The sequence below is a fragment of the Rhinatrema bivittatum genome, chromosome 8 (assembly GCF_901001135.1).
Source record: "Rhinatrema bivittatum chromosome 8, aRhiBiv1.1, whole genome shotgun sequence".
NCBI lineage: Eukaryota > Metazoa > Chordata > Amphibia > Gymnophiona > Rhinatrematidae > Rhinatrema > Rhinatrema bivittatum.
Window position 1 is genome coordinate 79066569 of NC_042622.1, and position 20350 is coordinate 79086918.

A 20350-nucleotide genomic window follows, 5' to 3' on the forward strand; every position below is an offset into this window, starting at 1 on the left:
ACTCCCCCGCCCCCAGGATCGGGGGTCGCCTCTCGCATTTCTACGGGGAGTGGGTTCGAATCACCTCAGACCAGTGGGTCCTGGATACTCAAAGAACGGCTACGCCTGGAGTTGTTCCACCTCCCGAGGGACAGGTTCCTCTTTTCCCCCTGCGGGTCGGACCTCAAGAGGAGGGGCGGTACAGCAAACCCTGGATCGGCTGCAGGAGATAGGGGCCATTTCTCCAGTCCCCTTCAGCGAGGTGGGCTCGGGCCACTATTCCATCTACTTCGTCGTTCCCAAAAAGGATGGCTCCTACCGGCCCATCCTGGATCTGAAGGAGGTCAACAAGTCCTTACGGGTAATCCGTTTTTGCATGGAAACGCTGAGCTCAGACATCGCAGCAGTGCATCAGGGAGAGTTCCTTGCGTCTCTGGATTTGACGGAGGCTTATCTGCACATACCCATCCTGCCGGCCCACCGGAGGTTCCTCCGCTTCAAGATTCTGCGTCAACATTTTCAGTTCCAGGCCCTTCCTTTCGGGCTCGCGACCGCTCCCCGAACCTTCACCAAGATCATGGTTGTAGTGGCAGCAGCCTGTGGAGAGAAGGCATTCTTGTTCACCCCTATCTGGACAACTGGCTGATACGCGGGAAGTCCTTTGCCCACGGACAGGCATCAGTGGCCAGGGTGATTCAGTTGCTCCGCTCCCTGGGCTGGGTTGTGAACCTCTCCAAGAGCTCCCTGGTGCCCTCCCAACTCTTGGACTTCTTGGGAGCGCGCTTCGATACGCGTCAGGCCAGGGTCTTCTTGCGCCCAGACAAGGCACAATCGTTGCGAGAACACATACGACGGTTCTCTGCATTGCCGGAACCCACCTCTTGGGACTATCTCCAGCTCCTGGGCGTGATGGCCTCCACCATCGACCTCGTGCCCTGGGCATTTGCTCACCTACGGCCCTGCAGGCAGCTCTCCTCTCCCGTTGGAAGCCTGTCTCTCAGGATTATCAGATGGTTCTCCCTCTTCCACAGGCGGCCAGGGACAGTCTACGGTGGTGGTTGGATCCGAGGCACCTAGCCCGAGATGTCTCCCTCGAGATGCCAAATTGGTTGGTTGTCACCACCGATGCCAGTCTCTCCGGGTGGGGAGCCGTCTGCGCGAACGAAGATCGCGCAGGAGACGTGGTCGAAGTTACAAGCGACTTGGCCCATCAATCGCCTGGAAACCAGAGCAGTGCGTCTGGCGCTCCTACATTTCCTTCCGGTGGTGCAGCACCACGAGGTACAGATATTCTCGGACAACGCCACCACCGTGGCCTACATCAATCGCCAAGGAGGCACAAGAAGTCGGCACGTAGCGCTAGAGGCGGCGCGCCTCATGGAATGGGCGGAGACTCATCTAGCCCGTCTCGCGGCGTCACACATATTGCTGGGGTGGACAACGTTCAGGCGGACTACCTGAGTCGACAACAGCTGGACCCCGGAGAATGGTCACTCTCAGACGAAGCGATGCAGCTTCTTGTCTGCCGATGGGGGTCACCCCACCTGGATCTGATGGCTACCTCGCTCAACGCCAAAGCCCCCCGCTTCTTCAGTCGCAGAAGAGAACACGGCGCGGAAGGGGTGGATGCCCTGGTCCTCCCGTGGCCTTCCCACCTGCTTCTCTACGCTTTTCCCCCATGGCCGCTGGTGGGCAAAGTTCTATGCAGAATAGAAAGTCACCAGGGACCAGTGATTCTCGTGGCTCCAGAATGGCCCCGTCGACCCTGGTTCGCAGATCTGCTACAGCTGGCGACCGACTGTCCCCTCAGGCTCGGACACTTGCCTCGCCTACTCCACCAGGGCCCAGTATTTTTCGACCGGGCAGAACTCTTTTGTCTTGCGGCCTGGCTTTTGAACGGCGTCGGCTCCGTCGCAGGGGATACCTGGAGGCGGTAGTCTCGACTCTCCTCCGAGCTCGAAAGACATCTACCTCGGTAGCTTACGTTCGAGTCTGGAAGGTCTTTGAGATGTGGTGTGCCCAGCGGGACACTCGGCCCACGAAGACGTCTATACCACAGATACTGCAGTTCCTCCAGGACGGACTGGACAAGGGCCTAGCATATAATTCGCTTCGGGTTCAGGTGGCCGCCCTTGGCTCCCTCATACAGATAGCGAATCAAGATCATTCTTCTCTCCTGCTTCAGCCTGACATCGCACGATTTCTCAAGGGAGTTAAACATTTACGGCCTCTGTTGAGGGATCCCTGCCCCTCTTGGAATCTCAATTTGGTACTTCACGCTTTGGCAGGTTCGCCATTCGAACCACTACGGAGGGCAACTATTAAGGATCTCACCCTTAAGGCCGTATTCCTTGTGGCCGTCTGTTCCGCCCGGCGCATCTTGGAGCTCCAAGCATTGTCCTGCAGAGAGCCCTATCTCCGGTTCACGGACTCGGGGGGTCTCCCTCCGCACCGTTCCCTCCTTCCTTCCGAAGGGTAAGTATCGGCATTTCACGTGAATCAGACGATCGAGCTGCCGGCTTTTGCATCCGATGAGCCACGGTCTCTCCGGCTACTGGATGTCAAGCGCACGTTGCTTCGATACCTGGAGGCTACTAATGATTTTAGGGTCTCGGATCATCTGTTCGTCCTCTGGGCGGGCCCGAAGAAGGGTTCCCAGGCTTCCAAAGCAACGATTGCAAGATGGTTAAAGGACGCCATTGCGGCGTCTTACATCGGAGCGGGACGGACACCGCCCTCTCGCCGTCCGGGCTCACTCTAACCCGCTCTCAGGCAGCCTCCTGGGCAGAGTCACGGTCGGTCTCCTCACAAAAAATTTGTCGTGCAGCAACCTGGAAATCGCTGCACACCTTTTCCAGGCATTATCGTCTTCATCTGGCGTCGCCTGCCTCTGGGCATTTTGGCGACCAGGTTCTCCGAGCAGGCCTCTCGGGGACCCACCCGGTTTTAGGGAAGCTTGGGTACATCCCACTGCCTGGACTGATCCTGGTACGTACAGGGAAAAGAAATTTATTCCTTACCTGCTAATTTTCGTTCCTGTAGTACCAAGGATCAGTCTAGATGCCCACCGCTATAGGGTTTTTGGGTCCTGCTCGGCTTGGGGTTGCTTTCTTCTCATACAACATGCTGTGTTTCTTGGCATTTTACTTCTCTGGTCGCAACTCCCTACAAGTTGGCTGTTTTGCCGAATATTTGGGTTTTCATGTTCAATTCATGTTAAATTCATTAGTTGAAAAGCCATTTTTCATGGTTAACTACACTTGAATCCAAACTGTTCTTTTGGTTTGTGCTTTGATATACTTTATACTGAGCTCCTGCAGAGGGTGCACTGATCTATATTACATCACCCTTCGAAGTCTGTTCTGACTCAATCTGCTGGTCGGGGAACATAACCCACTGTCTGGACTGATTCTTGGTACTACAGGAACGAAAATTAGCAGGTAAGGAATAATTTTCTTATCATTAGCTTCGGTGATTTTTTTTTACATATAGACACATGGACTATATTTCCTTTTAATGGAACCTCTCTGTTGGGATGCCCTAATTCTCCTGTTTCATTAGTATCCTTCAAGGTTACATTTCTCTGAACCATGCACTGCTGAGTGACTGTCAGCTTTCCCCCTTGTTCTAGTTTAAAAGCTGCTCTATCTCCTTTTTGAAAGTTAGTGCAAGCAGCTTGGTTCCACTCTTGTTAAGGTGGAGCCCATCCTTTCGGAAAAGTCTTCCCTTTCCCCAAACGTTTTCCCATTTTCTAAAAAAGCTGAATCCCTCTTCCCTGCACTATCATCTCATCCACACATTTGAAACTCTGGAGCTCTGCCTGCTTCTGGGGGCCTGCACGTGGAACAGGAAGTATTTCAGAGAATGCCACCCCTAGAGGTTCTGGATTTCAGCTTCCTACCTAAAATCCTAAATTTGGCTTCGGGAACCTCTCCCACATTTTCCTATGTCATTGGTGCCCACATGTACCACGACAGCCGACTCCTCCCAGCACTGTCTATAATTCTATCTAGGTGACTCGTGAGGTCTGCCACCTTCGCACCAGGCAGGCAAGTTACGAGGCGGTCCTCAAGACCACCAGCCACCCTGCTATCTGGATTTCTAACAATTGAATCACCAACTATGATGGCCGGCCTAACCCTTCCCTCCTGGGCAGTAGCCCTGGGAGACTTGTCCTCAGTGCGAGAGGACAATACATCACCTGGAGAGCAGGTCCTTGCTACAGGATCACTTCCTGCTACACCAGCGTGATTTTCTCCTACTGGGAGACCTTTCTGATCCAAGGCAGCACTGGGGCTGCCAGACTGGATTTGGGACTTGGCTACTATGTCCCTGAAGGTCTCATCAATGTGCCTCTGTGTCTGCCTTAGCTCCTCTGGAGGCTGCTACTCTAGCCTCCAGAGATAGGATTTGTTCCCTGAGAACCAGGAGTTATTTGCACCGAGTGCACACATACAATCTCTTACGGGCGGGTAAAAAATCATATATGTGACACTCAATGCAAAAGACTGGAAAGCCCCCCTCTTGCTGCTGGACTGCTGCCTTCATCTTAGTTTTATTGAGTTCCTAGTTAAGTTTAGGATACTAAGGGAGTTGGATTAAGAGTACTTTAAATTTACAGGTGACTTTACTAATTAATCAGCTAGTGTCCTACAAGGGGATGATTAAACGTTCAATAAGGGTTGGTACAATAATATGATTTAGTGTCTTGTGCCTAAAAATCAAGGGTTGAGTGGGTGGGAAAGACAGACACTAAAATTAACTATCTCTGGCTTGCTTATTACCTCAGACACACACAAACTCTAAAGAATATATCCCTTAATTTCACCTTTCACCAAACTTTTATAAACCCAAACATTTCTGAAAACTATACTTAACCAATCGTCTTTAACCACCTATAAATTAATCTTCACTCAGTTAATGGAAGGGTTTGAGATTTGCGCGCCATTAGGCGCGCGCTTCCGGTCCTCCTCTACTGCAAAGGGTGCGGGGCCTCTGGAAGCTGGGGCTGTGGACGTCAAGCCCTAGATCCCTTGCTGTGACTTCTGGACTCCCCTCCTGGGGGATGCTGGGAGCAGTATGCAGATGAGCCTTCCGGTCCTCCTCTTCTGCAAAGGGTGCGGGGCCTCTGGAAGCTGGGGCTGTGGACATCAATCCCTAGATCCCTTGCTGTGACTTCTGGACTCCTCTCCTGGGGGATGCTGGGAGCAGTATGCAGATGAGCCTTCCGGTCCTCCTCTACTGCAAAGGGTGCGGGACCTCTGGAAGCTGTGGCTGTGGACGTCAATCCCTGGATCCCTTGCGGTGACTTCTGGACTCCTCTCCTGGGGGATGCTGGGAGCAGTATGCAGATGAGCCTTCCGGTCCTCCTCTACTGGAAAGGGTACAGGGCCTCTGGAAGCTTGGGCTGTGGATGTCAATCCCTGGATCGCTTGCTGTGACTTCTGGACTCCTCTCCTGGGGGATGCTGGGAGCAGTATGCAGATGAGCCTTCCGGTCCTCCTCTACTGCAAAGGGTGCGGGGCCTCTGGGGCTGTGGACATCAATCCCTGGATCGCTTGCGGTGACCTCTGGACTCCTCTCCCGGGGGATGCTGGGAGCAGTATGCAGATGGAGCCTTCCGGTCCTCCTCTTCTGCAAAGGGTGCGGGGCCTCTGGAAGCTGGGGGCTGTGGACATCAATCCCTAGATCCCTTGCTGTGACTTCTGGACTCCTCTCCTGGGGGATGCTGGGAGCAGTATACAGATGAGCCTTCCGGTCCTCCTCTACTGCCTCAGTTCCATCTCAGCGTACCACCAGGGAGTAGGGGATGCCCTGTTAATGGTTCAACCCCTTATGAGTCGGCTTATCATGGGTTTTCTACAACTTAAGCCTCCTCTATGATCACTGGTTACGGAATGGGGCCTAAATGTAGTGCTTACAAGGCTCATGCGTTTCCCGTTCGAGCTTTTGCATTTCTATAACATTAAAATTCTAACATGGAAAATTCTTTTCCTCGTACCCATCACCTCTGCTAAAAAGGGTTAGTGAGTTACAAGCCCTTGTTGCATACTCACCCGACACTAGGTTCCTCCGTGACTGAGTGGTCCTCCGTATTCGCCCTAAATTTCTTCTTAAGGTGGATACAGTCTCTCCCCTTACTCAGTCTATAGTCTGCCCACTCTTCTCTAAGTCTCTCTCTCTCACCAGGGCGAGAGGGTTTTGCACACCTTGGACTGTAAGCGTGCACTTGGATTCTATCTAGACCGCACTGCAATCCATAGGAAATCCACCCAACTCTTTGCTTCTTTGACAAAGACAAGTGGGCAAACAAACTCTCTCCAACTGGCTAGCACACTGTATCGAATTCTGCTATGAGGAAGCAGGCCTTCCTCTCCAGGGGTGAGTGCAGGCATATTTTGTAAGGGCCAAGGCAACATCAGTAGCATATTATTATTCAGTACCAATTGCCGACATGTGCTAGGCTGCAACATGGAGCTCTCTTCACACATTCGCAGCCCTCTACTGCTTAGATAAGGAAGTCCGTCAAGACTCTGCCTTTGGCTAATCTGTCTTGCAGAACTTTGTTCCAGTATAATCCCCAACTCCTTCCATAACCACCTGCTGTGATTTCAAGCTGTCTCATCCTTGCCAATAGCACCCCAATTATTGTGCCTGTTGCACAAGTTGTATGCTGTTGGTCCAAATTAACTATGAGTCAGCCTGTAGCTTGTTAATAACCCATATGTGAGGACTACCATCCTGCTTGTCCTGGGAGAAAGCAGAGTTGCTTACCTGTAACAGGTGTTCTCCCAGGACAGCAGGATGTAGTCCTCAAGAAACCCATCCGCCACCCCACGGAATTGGGTCCGCTTACGTTTTATTTTTTTTTCGCTTGCACTTTTTTGCTACAAATGAAACTGAAGGGAGACCCCTGTGGGCACAGGGATCATGGCATGCTGGGCATGCTCAGTATGCCAGTCAAAGCTTTCTAGAAACTTTGACAGAAAAGTTTTCCGTGATAGGGCTCCGTCCAATGACGTCACCCATATGTGAGGACTACATCCTGCTGTCCTGGGAGAACATCTGTTACAGGTAAGCAACTCTGCTTTGTGCCAAGATTGTTTTTTTTGTGTGTGAAGAGTTCCAAGTGCAGATTATTATGATGTATTTTGGGGCAAAGAATCTTACAGTTCTATGCTCAAAAGCATTTTCATATGCTCTACTCCAGACTACATAAAGCCTTGTGGAAGAGATTCCTTTTCCAAAGAATAGCTTTCTTTGTAAAACCATTGGGCCAGATTTAAAAAAAATATGCGCAGGCGTAGATTTGTGCGCGAAACCCAGCGTGCACAAATCTACGCCCAATTTTATAACATGCGCGCGCAGCCGCTCGCATGTTATAAAATTCAGGGTCAGTGCACACAAGGGGGTGCACAATTGTGCAACTTGCGCGCGCCAAGCTGTGCAGCCTTCCTCCATTCCCTATGAGGCCGCTCCGAAATCGGAGCGGCCTTGGAGGGAACTTTCCTTCTGCCCTCCGCCCCACCTTCCTTTCCCTTCCCCTTCCTAACCAATCCCCCAGCCCTACCTAAAACCCCCCCTTAACTTTAATTTTTAAGTTGTGCCTGCCTCTGGGCAGGCGCAGGTTGCGTGCGCCGGCAACAGCCGGCCCGTGATCCCAGGCACAGCGGCAAATGGCCCGCCCACTCCCCGCCCATTCTTTCAAGCCCCGGGACATACGTTCGTCACTGAGTCTATGCAAAATAGGCTCTGCACGCACAGGAGGCTTTTAAAAGGGTTATGCGTGTAACCCTTGTAAAATCTGTCCCATTATGTTGATTGCTTCGTGTAGGTATTGAACTGTACCCATGGCGCATCTTCTCTTAGAGGCCTCTCGATTCTTTGGGTATAGGGCTTGTTGAACCTCCAGGTGACTCCCTCGGCTCAGATTTGGGAGAGGCAACTCCCATTTGTCTCACTTTATTCCATACCTTATTGTTGTTTTCTTGTGATTCAGAGCACTCGGGTACCAGGTGGTGGATGACAAGGTAGAGCAACAAGATAACTTCCTGAAACGGATGTCTGGAATGATCCGTCTTTATGCTGCTATCATTCAGCTACGGTGGCCTTATGGGACAAAAGGGGTAGGTTCAGGAAGGATTGTTGACTATATCATGAAACTGGCATTTTTTCATCCATATAGGCTTTATCTTGTAGACGGTGCATAAATATCCCCTTTCTTCAGTGCTGAAAGAGTAACTGCTGGTGCAGAAACACTTTTTTTCCCAAAATCAGCACACAAGACTGCTATTAGATCTACAGGCCTAATGACGTTTCACCATAAAAGTTTTTGCATAAAAACAGAGGGAGCTAAGCTGTGAAATGTGGAAAACCCTTTTTTTATTTCTGTTGCCTACAGGTCTGGAAAATCAGTTTTATCCACTATTAGCACACGAGACAAATTATTTTCAGCACTGGTTATAGGAGACTTTGTTACTTCTAGCAGGAATCACTATACTGAATCATGTCTGTCACTGGCTGGTCCTGTACTCTGGAATACCATGCCACTAGAAATAAGACTACAGACAAATCTGAAATTATTCAAAACTAATCTGAAAACCTGGCTTTTTAAACAAGCAATTTTATAAAGATAAAGAAAAGGAGAAAAATAGTTGAGCGATAAGGATGCACCAAGCTAGATGTTTTTAGTAACCTACATAAGCATATTAATGTTAAAATCAAACTGCCTAATTTGTTCCTAACAATCAGGTTTAACTTACACACCTAGTTTATTATTTTAAATTGTTACCGTACTATGATGGCACACAAGTAATTTGTAATCTATACCACCCATATTTCTCTTTATCATGCCCTTCTGTAAACCGTTGTGATGGTATTTAACTTAATGACTGTATAGAAATTTTTTTAAATAAATAAATAAAATAAATGTCTGAAAGTGCTGGGGAATGGTATGGAGGGTAGATCACAGGCCCTGCAGTCCTAGTTTCTTCCAGCAGGAGATGCAGTAGGGAATGATGCATGAGCCCTGACTGTGGTTCCAAGGAGGAGTAGGGGGGGAATAGTTCATAGCTGTTGCATTCCCAGCCTCTCCTAGCAGAAGGTACTGTTGAAAATGATTCAGAAGTACCAGCCATAAGGGAAAACTTGAAGCTCCTAAAATCCAAGCAGAAGGCACTCTAGGAAATGGTTCAGGAGCACAGGCTATGGGAGAAAATCAAACCTCCTGAAGTCTCAGCCTCTCCCTGCAGGGAACACTGTAGGGAATGATGAAGTACTAACTGTGGGTGGAGCTGGAAGCTCCTGCAATCCTAGCCTCTCTTGACAGGGGGTACAATATAACTAATAACTAGCAGGTTTCAATTTTTTTAATTTTTAGGGCACAGAAAGATGTGCTTTTTTTTTTTTTTGTGTCTGCAGGCTCATCCTCATGGGCTGAACCATGGTTGGCAATGGCTGGCTCAGATGTTGAATATGGAACCACTGGTTGATGTGACAGCCACTTTGCTATTTGATTTCTTGGAGGTGAGGACTATGGCATTTGCTGTGAGAATGAAGCAGATTCCCTCTATCTACCCAGATCAGTCCAGACTCCTTGGATTTGCATCCCTGCCAGTAGATGTAGACAGATAAAGTTTTACTGACACTGTACATAAGCTAGTGTGCTAACTGCAGTCTCTCAGTATTTCTCTGTCTCCGGTAGATGGTGCAAACCTGCAGTCTGGAGAGAGAAAAAAAAATAGCAGGAGACGCAAATGCTAGAAGTAGATCCTCTGAGGGAGTTGTGAGATCCTGGTGGGGCCATCCTCCCTGGTTTGAGTTGGATGAGCAGGGGGTTGGTGACCTTACTGGTGGCTCGCTCCTACATCCCATGGGGTGGACATCTGGTGGTCCAGATCCCTCATTCTCTACGAGGCAGCTTTGCAGCCCGCCAACAGATCCACACTGCAGCCCAGAAGAGCAAGAAAGCAGGGAAGTACCCATTTTTCTTTGACTTCCAGGGCTGGGGGACTGTGGGTTTTATAAAGTTGGTTTAATTAAAAAAAAAAAAAAAAAGACCAAAGTATTCTTTCTTTGCACTGCTGAGCCTGCAGTAGTTGGGAAGCAGTTTGCTTGGTTTCAGCATGTGGGTCGGTGCGGGGCTGATCTCCGGGTCCCTTCAGGTGAATTTGGTCAGCCTCTGAGCAGCATGCAGCCCAGCCACATGATGCACGCAGCAAGGCTTGCTATGCCTGTGGGAAATCTAGCGAGCTTGAATCTGTGCAGCTTGTGTTTGGGGTGTTTAACAGGCAGGGAAGGCACTACGCTGGTCCTCTGTTTCTGCTCTGGCCATGTAGGCAAGACTTCTCCTGGTTTCCAGAAGTGCCGCGGAGGTTCCCCTTGCTAGTTCGGGAATGGCATCCATTTTACATACTGCAGCAGGGCCAGCAACATTGGCGGGGGAGGGCAGGGGATCCTCTCTGCATCTGTCTCCCAGGAAAACCGGGAAGCTTCAGGTTTTGAAGATTTAGTAGACTTTCCCATGGACAGGGGAGGTTTTGATGTTGATGATTCCCCCTTGGATAGGGATTCAGAGGGGTCCCACAGTTTTTCCCCTGGCTTTATTCTGTTGATTCATATTTAGCTAAGAGGGCAGCTGGAGGGAACACTAGGTCCCAGTCTTGACCCAGGAGTTACTGCACCTGCTGTCTAAGGAGAACACCTGTTACAGGTAAGCAGCTGTTCTCTCTCTCATACAAGGAGTGGGCCAAAGTTACAATAGACCAGTGGGTCTTAAGTGTGATAAGAGACAGTTATGTGTTAAATTTGCTCGTCCTGTTCGGGATGCCTTTTTTGTCTCCCCTTGTGCTCCTCTAGTCAAATGAGTTGCGGTTCAAGAGATAGTGGATCGCTTGCGGTATCTAGGGGCTATAGTCCCTGTGCTGCAAGAAGAGCAAAGGGCAGGCAGGTATTCCATCTGTTTTGTAGTGCCCAAAAAGGAAGCAACATTTCGGTTGATCTTGGATTTAAGGAAGGTAAATGCAGCCCTCAAGGTGCCTTGTTTCTGCATGCAGACTTTGAGGTTGGTCATTGTGGTAGTACGCAAAGGAGAGTTTTTGGTGTCTCTCGACTTGACAGAGGCGTATTTGCATATAGCCATCCAGATGGAGCATCAGAGGTTTCTGAGGTTCATGATCCTAGGGGAATATTTTCAGTTTTGGGACCTTCTCTTTGGCTTCGCGGCGGCTCGTCATATCTTCCCTAAGGTGGTAGCAGTGGTGAGGTGGCTGTGTAATGAAGGGGGAGGGTGTGTTGGTGCATCCATATCTGGATGATTGGCTCATTCGGACGAAATCGGAGGTCCTCTGATTGGTCTAATACTCTGTTAGCAGGCAGTGCAGAAAGTACTGGGATGCCTAAAGTCTTTGGGATGGGTGGTGAAGCTGATGAAGAGCCATCTAGTCCCTTCTCAGACCCTGGAGTATCTGTAGGCTCGCTTCGACATGCTGGCTGGGGAGAGTGTTCCTTACAGAAGAGAGGTTGAAATTGCAGCGTCAGGTTTGACATCTGCTAGGGCACCTGGTACCCAAGGTCTGGGATTATCTGCAAGTCTTGGGCTCTATGGCATTAACATTAGTGCTAATGCATTGGGCATTCGCACATGTGTGACCTCTTCAGATAGCTCTGCTCTCCCACTGGAACCCATTGTCGGATGAGTTTCATCTGCCCCTATTGCTACAAAGGAAAGGCAGAAACAGTCTTTCATGGTGGCTTGTTCGCACCAATCTTGAGTGTGGTGTGGAGTTGGAGGTTCTGAATTGGGTGATAGTTGCCACCAACACCAATCTTTCCAGTTAGGGAGCAGTTTGTCAGGATCAGTTGGCATAGGGCTAGTGGTCAAAACAAGAAGTCTCGAGGTCTATCATTCGGTTAGAGAAGAGAAATACGTTTTGCTTTACTTGCCTTTCTGCCTCAATTACACGGTCATCCAGTACGGATTCTCTCCAACAATGCCATGACTGTGGCATACATTAACCGTCAAGGTGGACCAGGAGTCAGGCGGTGACTCAGGAGGCCCAGGAGTTGATTCTCTGGGCGGAATAGCACTTGGAGAGGATTGCAGTGTCTCAGATTGCCAGGGTAGACAGTGTTCAGGCAGATTTTCTCAGTTGGAGAAAATTAGACCACAGAGTGGAAACTGTCAGAGGCAGTGATGTTTTTCATCCACAAGAAATGGACTTAATGGAAACCAGACAAAATGCCACGGTGGCTTGGTTTTACAGCCACCGAAGAGAACACAGTGCAGATTTCTAGTTCTACTATGGCCTCGAGGAATTCTCCTTTGTCTTCCCTCTTTGGCCTCTGGTGGGCAAGGTGTTATGTCGGTTAGAGAAGCATCCGAGCAACATACTTCTAGTAGCTCCAGAGTGGCCATGTTGAGAAGATCCAGCTGTGGTTCATGGATCTGCTCAACATGGCCATTGACAGGCCGTTGAGGTTCGGCTATCTGGCGGAGGTTCTCCATCAGATCCCAATATGTTCGGATCAGGCGGCTCACTTCTGTCTCATGGCTTGGCTTTTGAGAGGAGAAGATTGAGACGCAGGGGATATTCCGAAGCTGATATTACCACCTTATTGCAGGCCAGGCGACCTTCTACATCTTTAGCATATGTTTGAGTTTGGAGGGTTTTCGAGTCCTAGTGTGTGACTAACATATAGTGCAGCTGATTCAGACCACTGTGTCATATATCCTGGCTTTTTTGCAAGAAGTTTTGATCAGTAGACTGGCCTTTAACTCTTTGAGAGTCCAAGTAGCGTCCTCGGTTGTCTCCAGGGTAAGTGCAGGGGTATTCTCTATCGGCTTATCCAGGTGTCATGAGGTTCCTTCGGGCGGTTAAGAATTTGCGTCTTCCGGTGAAGAAGATTTGTCCATTTTGGAATCTTCATCTGGTGGTACAGGGAATGTGTGATGCTCCGTTTGAACCCCTACAGAGGGCAATGTTAAAAGATTTGACTCTTAAGGTAGTTTTTCTAGTGGCAGCCAGGAGAATTTCAGAGCATAAGAACATAAGAAATTGCCATGCTGGGTCAGACCAAGGGTCCATCAAACCCAGCATCTTGTTTCCAACAGAGGCCAAACCAGGCCACAAGAACCTGGCAAGTAGCCAAACACCAAGAAGATCCCATGCTACTGATCCAATTAATAGCAGTGGCTATTACCTAAGTAAACTTGATTAATAGCAGTTAATGGACTTCTCCAAGAACTTATCCAAACCTTTTTTGAACCCAGCTACACTAACTGCACTAACCACATCCTCTGGCAACAAATTCCAGAGCTTTATTGTGCGTTGAGTGAAAAAGAATTTTCTCCGATTAGTCTTAAATGTACTACTTGCTAACTTCATGGAATGTCCCCCTGGTCCTTCTATTATCCGAAAGTGTAAATAACCGATTCACATCTACTCGTTCAAGACTTCTCATGATCTTAAAGACCTCTATCATATCCCCCCTCAGCTGTCTCTTCTCCAAGCTGAACAGCCCTAACCTCTCAGCCTTTCCTCATAGGGAGCTGTTCCATTCCCTTTATCACTTTGGTTGCCCTTCTCTGTACCTTCTCCATCGCAACTATATCTTTTTTGAGATGCGGCGACCAGAAATGTACACAGTATTCAAGGTGCGATCTCACCATAGAGCGATATAGAGGCATTATGACATTTTCCGTTTTATTAACCATTCCCAGGCTTTGTCATGTCAGGATCCTTTTCTGCAGATCTCAAATTCAGGGGTATTGTTACGTATGGTGCCATCCTTTCTGCCAAAGATGGTTTCAGCATTCCATCTTAGTCAGACAGTGGAGCTTTCAGCCTTTCCAGATTTGGAGACCTCCTTGCCTCATGTGAGGGAGCTTAGGCTGTTGGATGTTCAGTGGACCTTGTTACGTAATCTGAAGATTACTAATGATTTCCGTATGTCTGATAATCTCTTTGTAATCTGTAATGGTCCAAAGAAAGAGGAGGCAAAGCATCAAAAGCTGAGATCAGGTTGACTTATATTTCTAAGGGTCGCCCTGTGCTTATGGGGTTAAGGGCTCACTTGAAATGTTCTCAGGCAACCTCTTTGACAGAGTCCCAACAAGTGTCTCCACAGGAGATCTGTAGAGCAGTTACTTGGAGTTCATTGCATACTTTCACCAGGCATTAGCACTTGGATGTTGGCGCTTCCACTTCCATGAACTTGGCTTGGGTACAGATCAATACTGAGGGACTACAAGTGGCACACTAGGTTATGTACAGTGTCAATAAAACTTTCTCTGTTTCAATCTGCTGGCCGGGATGCAAAACCCAGGAGTCTGAACTGATATGTGGTACTGCAGGAATGAAAATTAGCAGGTAAGAACCAATTTTCCTTTCTTCAATTCATATACAGTCTATGTAAGAGGTGTGAGAGCTGAAATTCTCACTTTAGGAATACTATTTCTTAGGCATCCTAGACAGCTGCCATTAACAGCCAAATTGACATATTTGAGATGGATTCCTTTTAGAGATTTTATTTAGATTTTTTTTAATTCTGATTTGCCATAGCATCAACGTATTCAGCAAGAAAAAGTATTAAAATGTTGAGATTTTATGTGCAAATATTTAGATTATAGTAAGGAAGAATTTTTTACCCATGATTTCACATGTTTCTTCCATACAGCAGCAGGGGATGGACAAATAAATTATGTACAATGGGGAGACTTACTTTCTTTTTTAATTATCTCACTCACTGAGTTGGTCTCTGTCTCCAGAGGGAGACACAGCATCATGGAGACTGATACATCAGGTCCTATAAGACTGCAAGTACTCCTACTCCACTTCACAGAGCTCTTTGGCTTGTCAGCATTGTTGGGTATCCAGGCTAGTTGACACTCTTCCTGGGATTAGGGACTGTAAATTCCAAACATTACACCTGAGGCTTCTGGTCTCTGGCAATGCACTTTTTCCCCTCCCTGTTGCTCCCAGTTTTCTCGCTATTTGAGTCTAAGGATTACAAGCCCTGCCCATTGCACCTGAAGCAGAATTAGAGTTGTGAAAAGTCCTATGGGTCTAAGTCAGTAGAATTACTAGGTTTATAACTTAGTAATGATGGTAGATAAAGACAAAAACAGTCCATCTTGACCATCCAGCAACATGTTTAGGGTTGTGACTGCTGGTCCATTTAGGTGACCCCTGTGCAGAAATGTTACATCAAAATTACTGCCTGTCGTCTGGGTTCTTCATTTCCTTCTTTCAGCTACTATGGATCCTCTGTTTATCCAATGTCTTTTTGAATTCTGCTACTGATTTGACCTCACATCTTCTGGGAAGGCATTCCAGGTATCCGTCACCCTTTCTTAAAAAAAAAAAAAAAAAAGTATTTCCTGACATTGTTCCTGAGACTACCCCCTCTTGGAGCTTCATTTCATCACCACTAGTCCTACAGTTTAATTTCCATCTGAAAGATTTTGATTCCTGTGCATTATTAGTACATTTCAAGTATTTAAGTCTGTATCATATTCCCCCACTCCATATTATATCCTCCTACAACAGTCCAGTCCAAACAGGTTTTATGTCTCCCTGCCAGCACACAGAGGTAGTGTAAACTGATTTCTCCAGTGACATCATGACAATATCTAAAGATGGTGCAGCACAGAGCAAATCCAATATTATCTGCCTCCAGCAGCAGGACTTCTTAGATCACTGTTTCTGGCCAGGTCTCGTGTGCCAGTTTGTTTGAGCCCGCTAAAAGAGGCTTCCAGTCCCAGAGGTCTTATAGCAGGGGTGGCCAACTCTGGTCCTTGAGAGCCACAAACAGGCCAGATTTTCAGGATATCCACAATGAATATGCATGAGAGTAATTTGCATGCAGTGGAGGCAGTGCATGCAAATCTATATCAAGCATATTCATTTTGGATATCCAGAAATCCTGGCCTTTTTGTGGCTCTTGAGGATTGGAATTGGCCACCCCATCTTATAGTGTTCAGAGTTAGCTTGTTACAGGTAATACTGGCAGGCTGAGGTCAGCACAGATGCATTTAAGAGGACATTAGCAAGCTTGTTATTTTCTGTCTCCATCTGCTGGTTGCTGGGCATAACCTATTTGTCTGGACTGGTCTGACTGGACTCAAGGAAAATAAATTATCAGGTAAGAACTGATTTCTCCTTTAACATTATCTACTGTTGTCTGTCAGTTAACCAATTTCTAATCCATTCCACCACCTTGGGATCCATTCCCAGGCTGCTCATTGTATTCATGAGCCTCCCTTGTGGGACAGTATTAAATACTTTGCTGAAATCCAAGTAAACTACATCAAGTGCCTGACCTTGATCTCTAATTTTGTTGTCACCAAGTAAAAAAAAAAAAAATCAATTAGATTCATTTGACACAATCTGCCTCTGGTAAAACCATATTGCTTTATATCCTGCAACTCACCGGATTCTAGCTAGTTCACTAACCTTACCTTCATCAGTCTCCATTACTTTTCCCGTCGCCAAGGCTAGGCTAACCAGTCTGTAATTTCCAGCCTCCTCTTTGCTCCCACTTCTGTGAAGCGGGACCACAATTGTCCTCCTACAGTCTTGTGGCATTACTCTGATCTCCAAAGATTAATTGAACAGATTGTCCACAGATCCCGAGTGGTCTATGGGTGGCGAGAAGAATACAGTGTGGACTCCAGTTTTCTCTCTTGCACAACTTTATTCTTCACATAGCAAACAAAATTCAAACTCCTTACCATGCAGTACTTCAGCAAAACATTAGTAGGTCAGTTATGTTCTCCTAGGACAAGGATGGTAGTCCTCACACATGGGTGACATCATCAGATGGAGCCCGGCACGGAAAACTTTTGTAAAAGTTTCTAGAAACTTTGATAGACACACTGAGCATGCCCGGCATGCCACTAACCACACATCCATACGGGGTCCCTCTTCAGTCCCTCTTTTTCCGTGAAGCTGAAGCCTCGTGGTTGTGGAGCTTGTGCTTTTTAGGTGATAATTCACTTCCAGCTTTGCATAGGGTCCCTCTGCGTTTCGCAGGTTTTTTTCCATCGCTTTCGGTAAGTGTTTCTCTATATCTCACTGTCAGTTACTGACTGTATCACTCTTCAGTGGCCACTGGCCATCGATTGCGTGCCACGGACATTTTGAGATGGCGTTGGGTTTTCGCCGGTGCCCCCAAACCATGTCCATCACAGACCCCAACGAGGTCTGTGATGGAGGTCTGTGATGGATATAGGGCACGGTTAGACAAAATGGAAAAGCTGTTCGGCTCAAAAAAAAAAAATCGGATTCATCATCAGCATCTGGGACTTCTACCCCACAAGGGAAAGAAGCCTTGGTTTTGACCCCCTCTGTCTCCCCTCTGCCACAGCTCTTTGATCCCAAGGTGGGGGCAGGGGACCGAGCAAGATCCATATCTTCTCTGTCCAGGTCAGGCTCCTCGATGTCACTGTCTGTCCCGGGAAAGGACCAAGGTGAGCACCATGAGCAGTCAAGGAAACACTGTCACCGCTCGTCCTCTTTGAAGTCAGACCACGGAAAAGCACCGACCACATCAGTGAGTCCATTGAAGCGGTCTCGTCCGGAGGAAGGGTTTCCCTCCAGTACTACCGAAGACTCTTGGTGGTCCCTACAAGAGGCCAGTGGAAGGGTCGGTTCCCCCCCCCCGATACCGGGGTCGATCCGATTCCGTTGCCGCCGTTGCCTCCTCCTCCTCCTCCTCCTCATGCTGTTCTATCCTCTGCAGCTTTTGAGGAGGAGTTAGGCGTGTGCGATTGGTGGTCGGCCGGGGCCCTGCAGGGCATCGAGCCTCCAATTCCACCGGGACCATCACCACCGCAAGAGCCAACTCCTTTGGTGCTTGTGCCTCTGCTGAAGCGGCTGGAGCTACTGCTTGATATCTTACCTATGCAGCCAGCTTCGATGCTCCAAGCCCCTTTGCAGGCAAGGGGAGCATCGCTGCTACCTCCACCAGTTCCCATTCCGGTGAGCGACTCCTCGGATGAGGAGGGTCCTTCGGGGTCGATGGAGCCTCCATTGCGCACGCCACCCCGTCAACCTCTGGCTCTTCCGGGGCCTCTGGGATTGGTGCCATCAATGCCACTGGCGCTCCCGAAGCCGGGGGATCTATTGGTGCCCATACGGCCCCAGATCCTACCGGTGCCCTCTGTTCTGCCTTCAGTTCCACTGATGCCCCCGTGGCCCCCTGGTTCGAGGCTTAAGGGCCAGAGGGGTGCTCCCCCCCCCCCCCCCCCCCATGTCTCTGGACATTCACAGCGAAGGGGAAGTTCCCTATGATCCCTGGGAGGGTGAAGCATCTCTTTCCTCCATGGAGGAATTGGAGGACTTGCTGTCTGAACCCTTTGCACTGGAGGAGAGGTGCAAATCCCCTCCAGAGGATTTTTCTTTCGCTGGGTTTGTTAAAACCATGGCAGAGTCAGTACCTTTCCAGCTTTTGACAGAACAGGATTCTCGTCACAAGTTGCTGAAAATCCTCAATTTCTGGATGCTCCTAAGGAGGTGGTGGCTGATCCAGTCCATGACATCTTTAAGGAGCTAGTCACCCGACTCTGGGAACACCTCATCTCCATTCCTCCTGTGAACCGGAAGACAGATGCAGTCTATCTGGTCCAACCCACCATGGAGTTTGATTGCCGTCAGCTTCCTCACCAGTCAGTAGTGGTGGAATCTGCCCTTAGGAAGGCGAAGAGTCTTTGCACTTATGCTTCGGCACCCCTGGGCCGAGAGCATAGGGCTCTGAGTGATCTTGGTTGCCAGGTGTTCCAGGGCTTAATGTTAGCAGCTAGGATTGCTTGTTATCAGCTGTATATAGGGCAGTTCTCCAGGAACCTCTGGGAACAAGCCCAAGAGTTGGGAGAATGCCTCCCATAGCAGTTCCAGGAGGACTTCCAGAAAATAGTTCAGCAAGATCTGGACTGTGATAAACACTAAGTTTGTTCTGTGTACGATGACTTTGAGACAGCCATGAGAGTTACTGCCACAGGCATTGGGTCTCACCGAATGGATTGGCTGCGTGCTTCCGACTTGCGCCCCGAGGTCCAGGACAGTCTGCCAGATCTGCCCTGTACAGGCGAGAACCTTTTCAGGGACAGGATTAAAGAGGCAGTAGCCCAACTGAAGGACTATATCACGAAACCCTTCATCAGTTGTCAGCCAGCACTTCAGATACCCAGACTTCCAGCAAAAAGCCTCCCACGCAAGTACTATCTGCTGGCCTCTAGGTCAAGACCTCAGTGGGCTCTGGCAAGACTGAGGGTTCGGCAACTTTGTATGCCGTGCTTGGTTCCTGCCCCACTGCAGAACCCCATTGTGGGATTTTGACTGGTGGCTAGGGAGTTTGAACCAGCCAACCCTGCCCCAGAGTGCCAAACCCCCCCCCCCGTAGGGGGTCACCTGCAACTGTTTGCAGATTGATGGACATCAGTCACCTTAGACCACTGGGTCCTGTCCATCATGAGGCAAGGGTACAAATTGTATTTCCAGTGAACTCCATCCCGTTCTCCTCAGTGTCCCCGGTGGAGAAGTGTAGAGAACCAGCAGATACTCAGAGTAGAACTCTCCGCCCTCTTAATAGCTCGAGTGGTCGAACCACTTCCTCCAGGTCAACAGGGAAACTGGTATTTTCTGATTCCCAAGAAAACTAGTGACCTTCACCCCATTCTTGATCTGAGGGCATTGAACTGGTTTCTTGTCAGAGAGAAGTTCAAAATGGTCTTGTTGGGCATTTTGATTCCCCTCCTCAAGGCTGGGGACTGACTCTGCTCCTGCAATCTCAAAGATGCATACACCCATATCCACAGTTTTCCAGCGGATCAGAGGTACCTACGATCCCTAGCAGAGGAGGAACAATACCAGTACCGCATACTGCCCTTTGCCTTAGTGTCGGCGCCCCGTGTTTTCACCAAATGCCTGGTGGTAGTGGGGGGCCTATCTTCAGAGGCAAGGGGTTCATGTCTTCCCTTACCTTGGCAATTGTCTTAACAAGAGCGACTCCAGGCAGGAGGCGCTGCATTCCCTGCAAATCACAATACACACTTTGGAAAATCTGGGATTCTTATTAACTATCCAAAATCCCATCTCCATCCATCGCTACTACTGGACTTCATCAGGGCCAGGCTGGAAACCGTCCAGAAGAAGGCCTTTCTGTCTCGAGACAGGGCAGCGACCCTTGCTGCCCTTGCTTGGGTAGTCTCCAACTGCTCCCATGTCTCAGCACACCAGTTCCTATGACTTCTGGGTCATATTGCGGCGATGATGCATGTTACACCGTTTGCTCGGCTTCACATGCACAGGGCTCAGTGGACATTATGCTCCCAGTGTGTAAAGTCACCCGGGATCTTCAGACTAGTCCTGAT

At 48.9% G+C, this 20350-nt stretch overlaps 1 protein-coding gene across 3 annotated transcripts in view; it reads left to right on the plus strand.

Moving 5' to 3' along the window:
- The window catches only part of GLE1 (GLE1 RNA export mediator), a 181564-nt gene that overhangs the window by 104878 nt on the left and 56336 nt on the right, over positions 1-20350 (plus strand). For 2 of the 3 annotated variants that reach the window (XM_029612698.1, XM_029612697.1), the window contains exons 12-13: positions 7979-8105; positions 9400-9504. In XM_029612698.1, the coding sequence (XP_029468558.1) occupies positions 7979-8105; positions 9400-9504 (232 nt within the window). The remainder of the gene's footprint in view (positions 1-7978; positions 8106-9399; positions 9505-20350) is intronic. The other variant, XM_029612699.1, reaches the window with a different exon arrangement.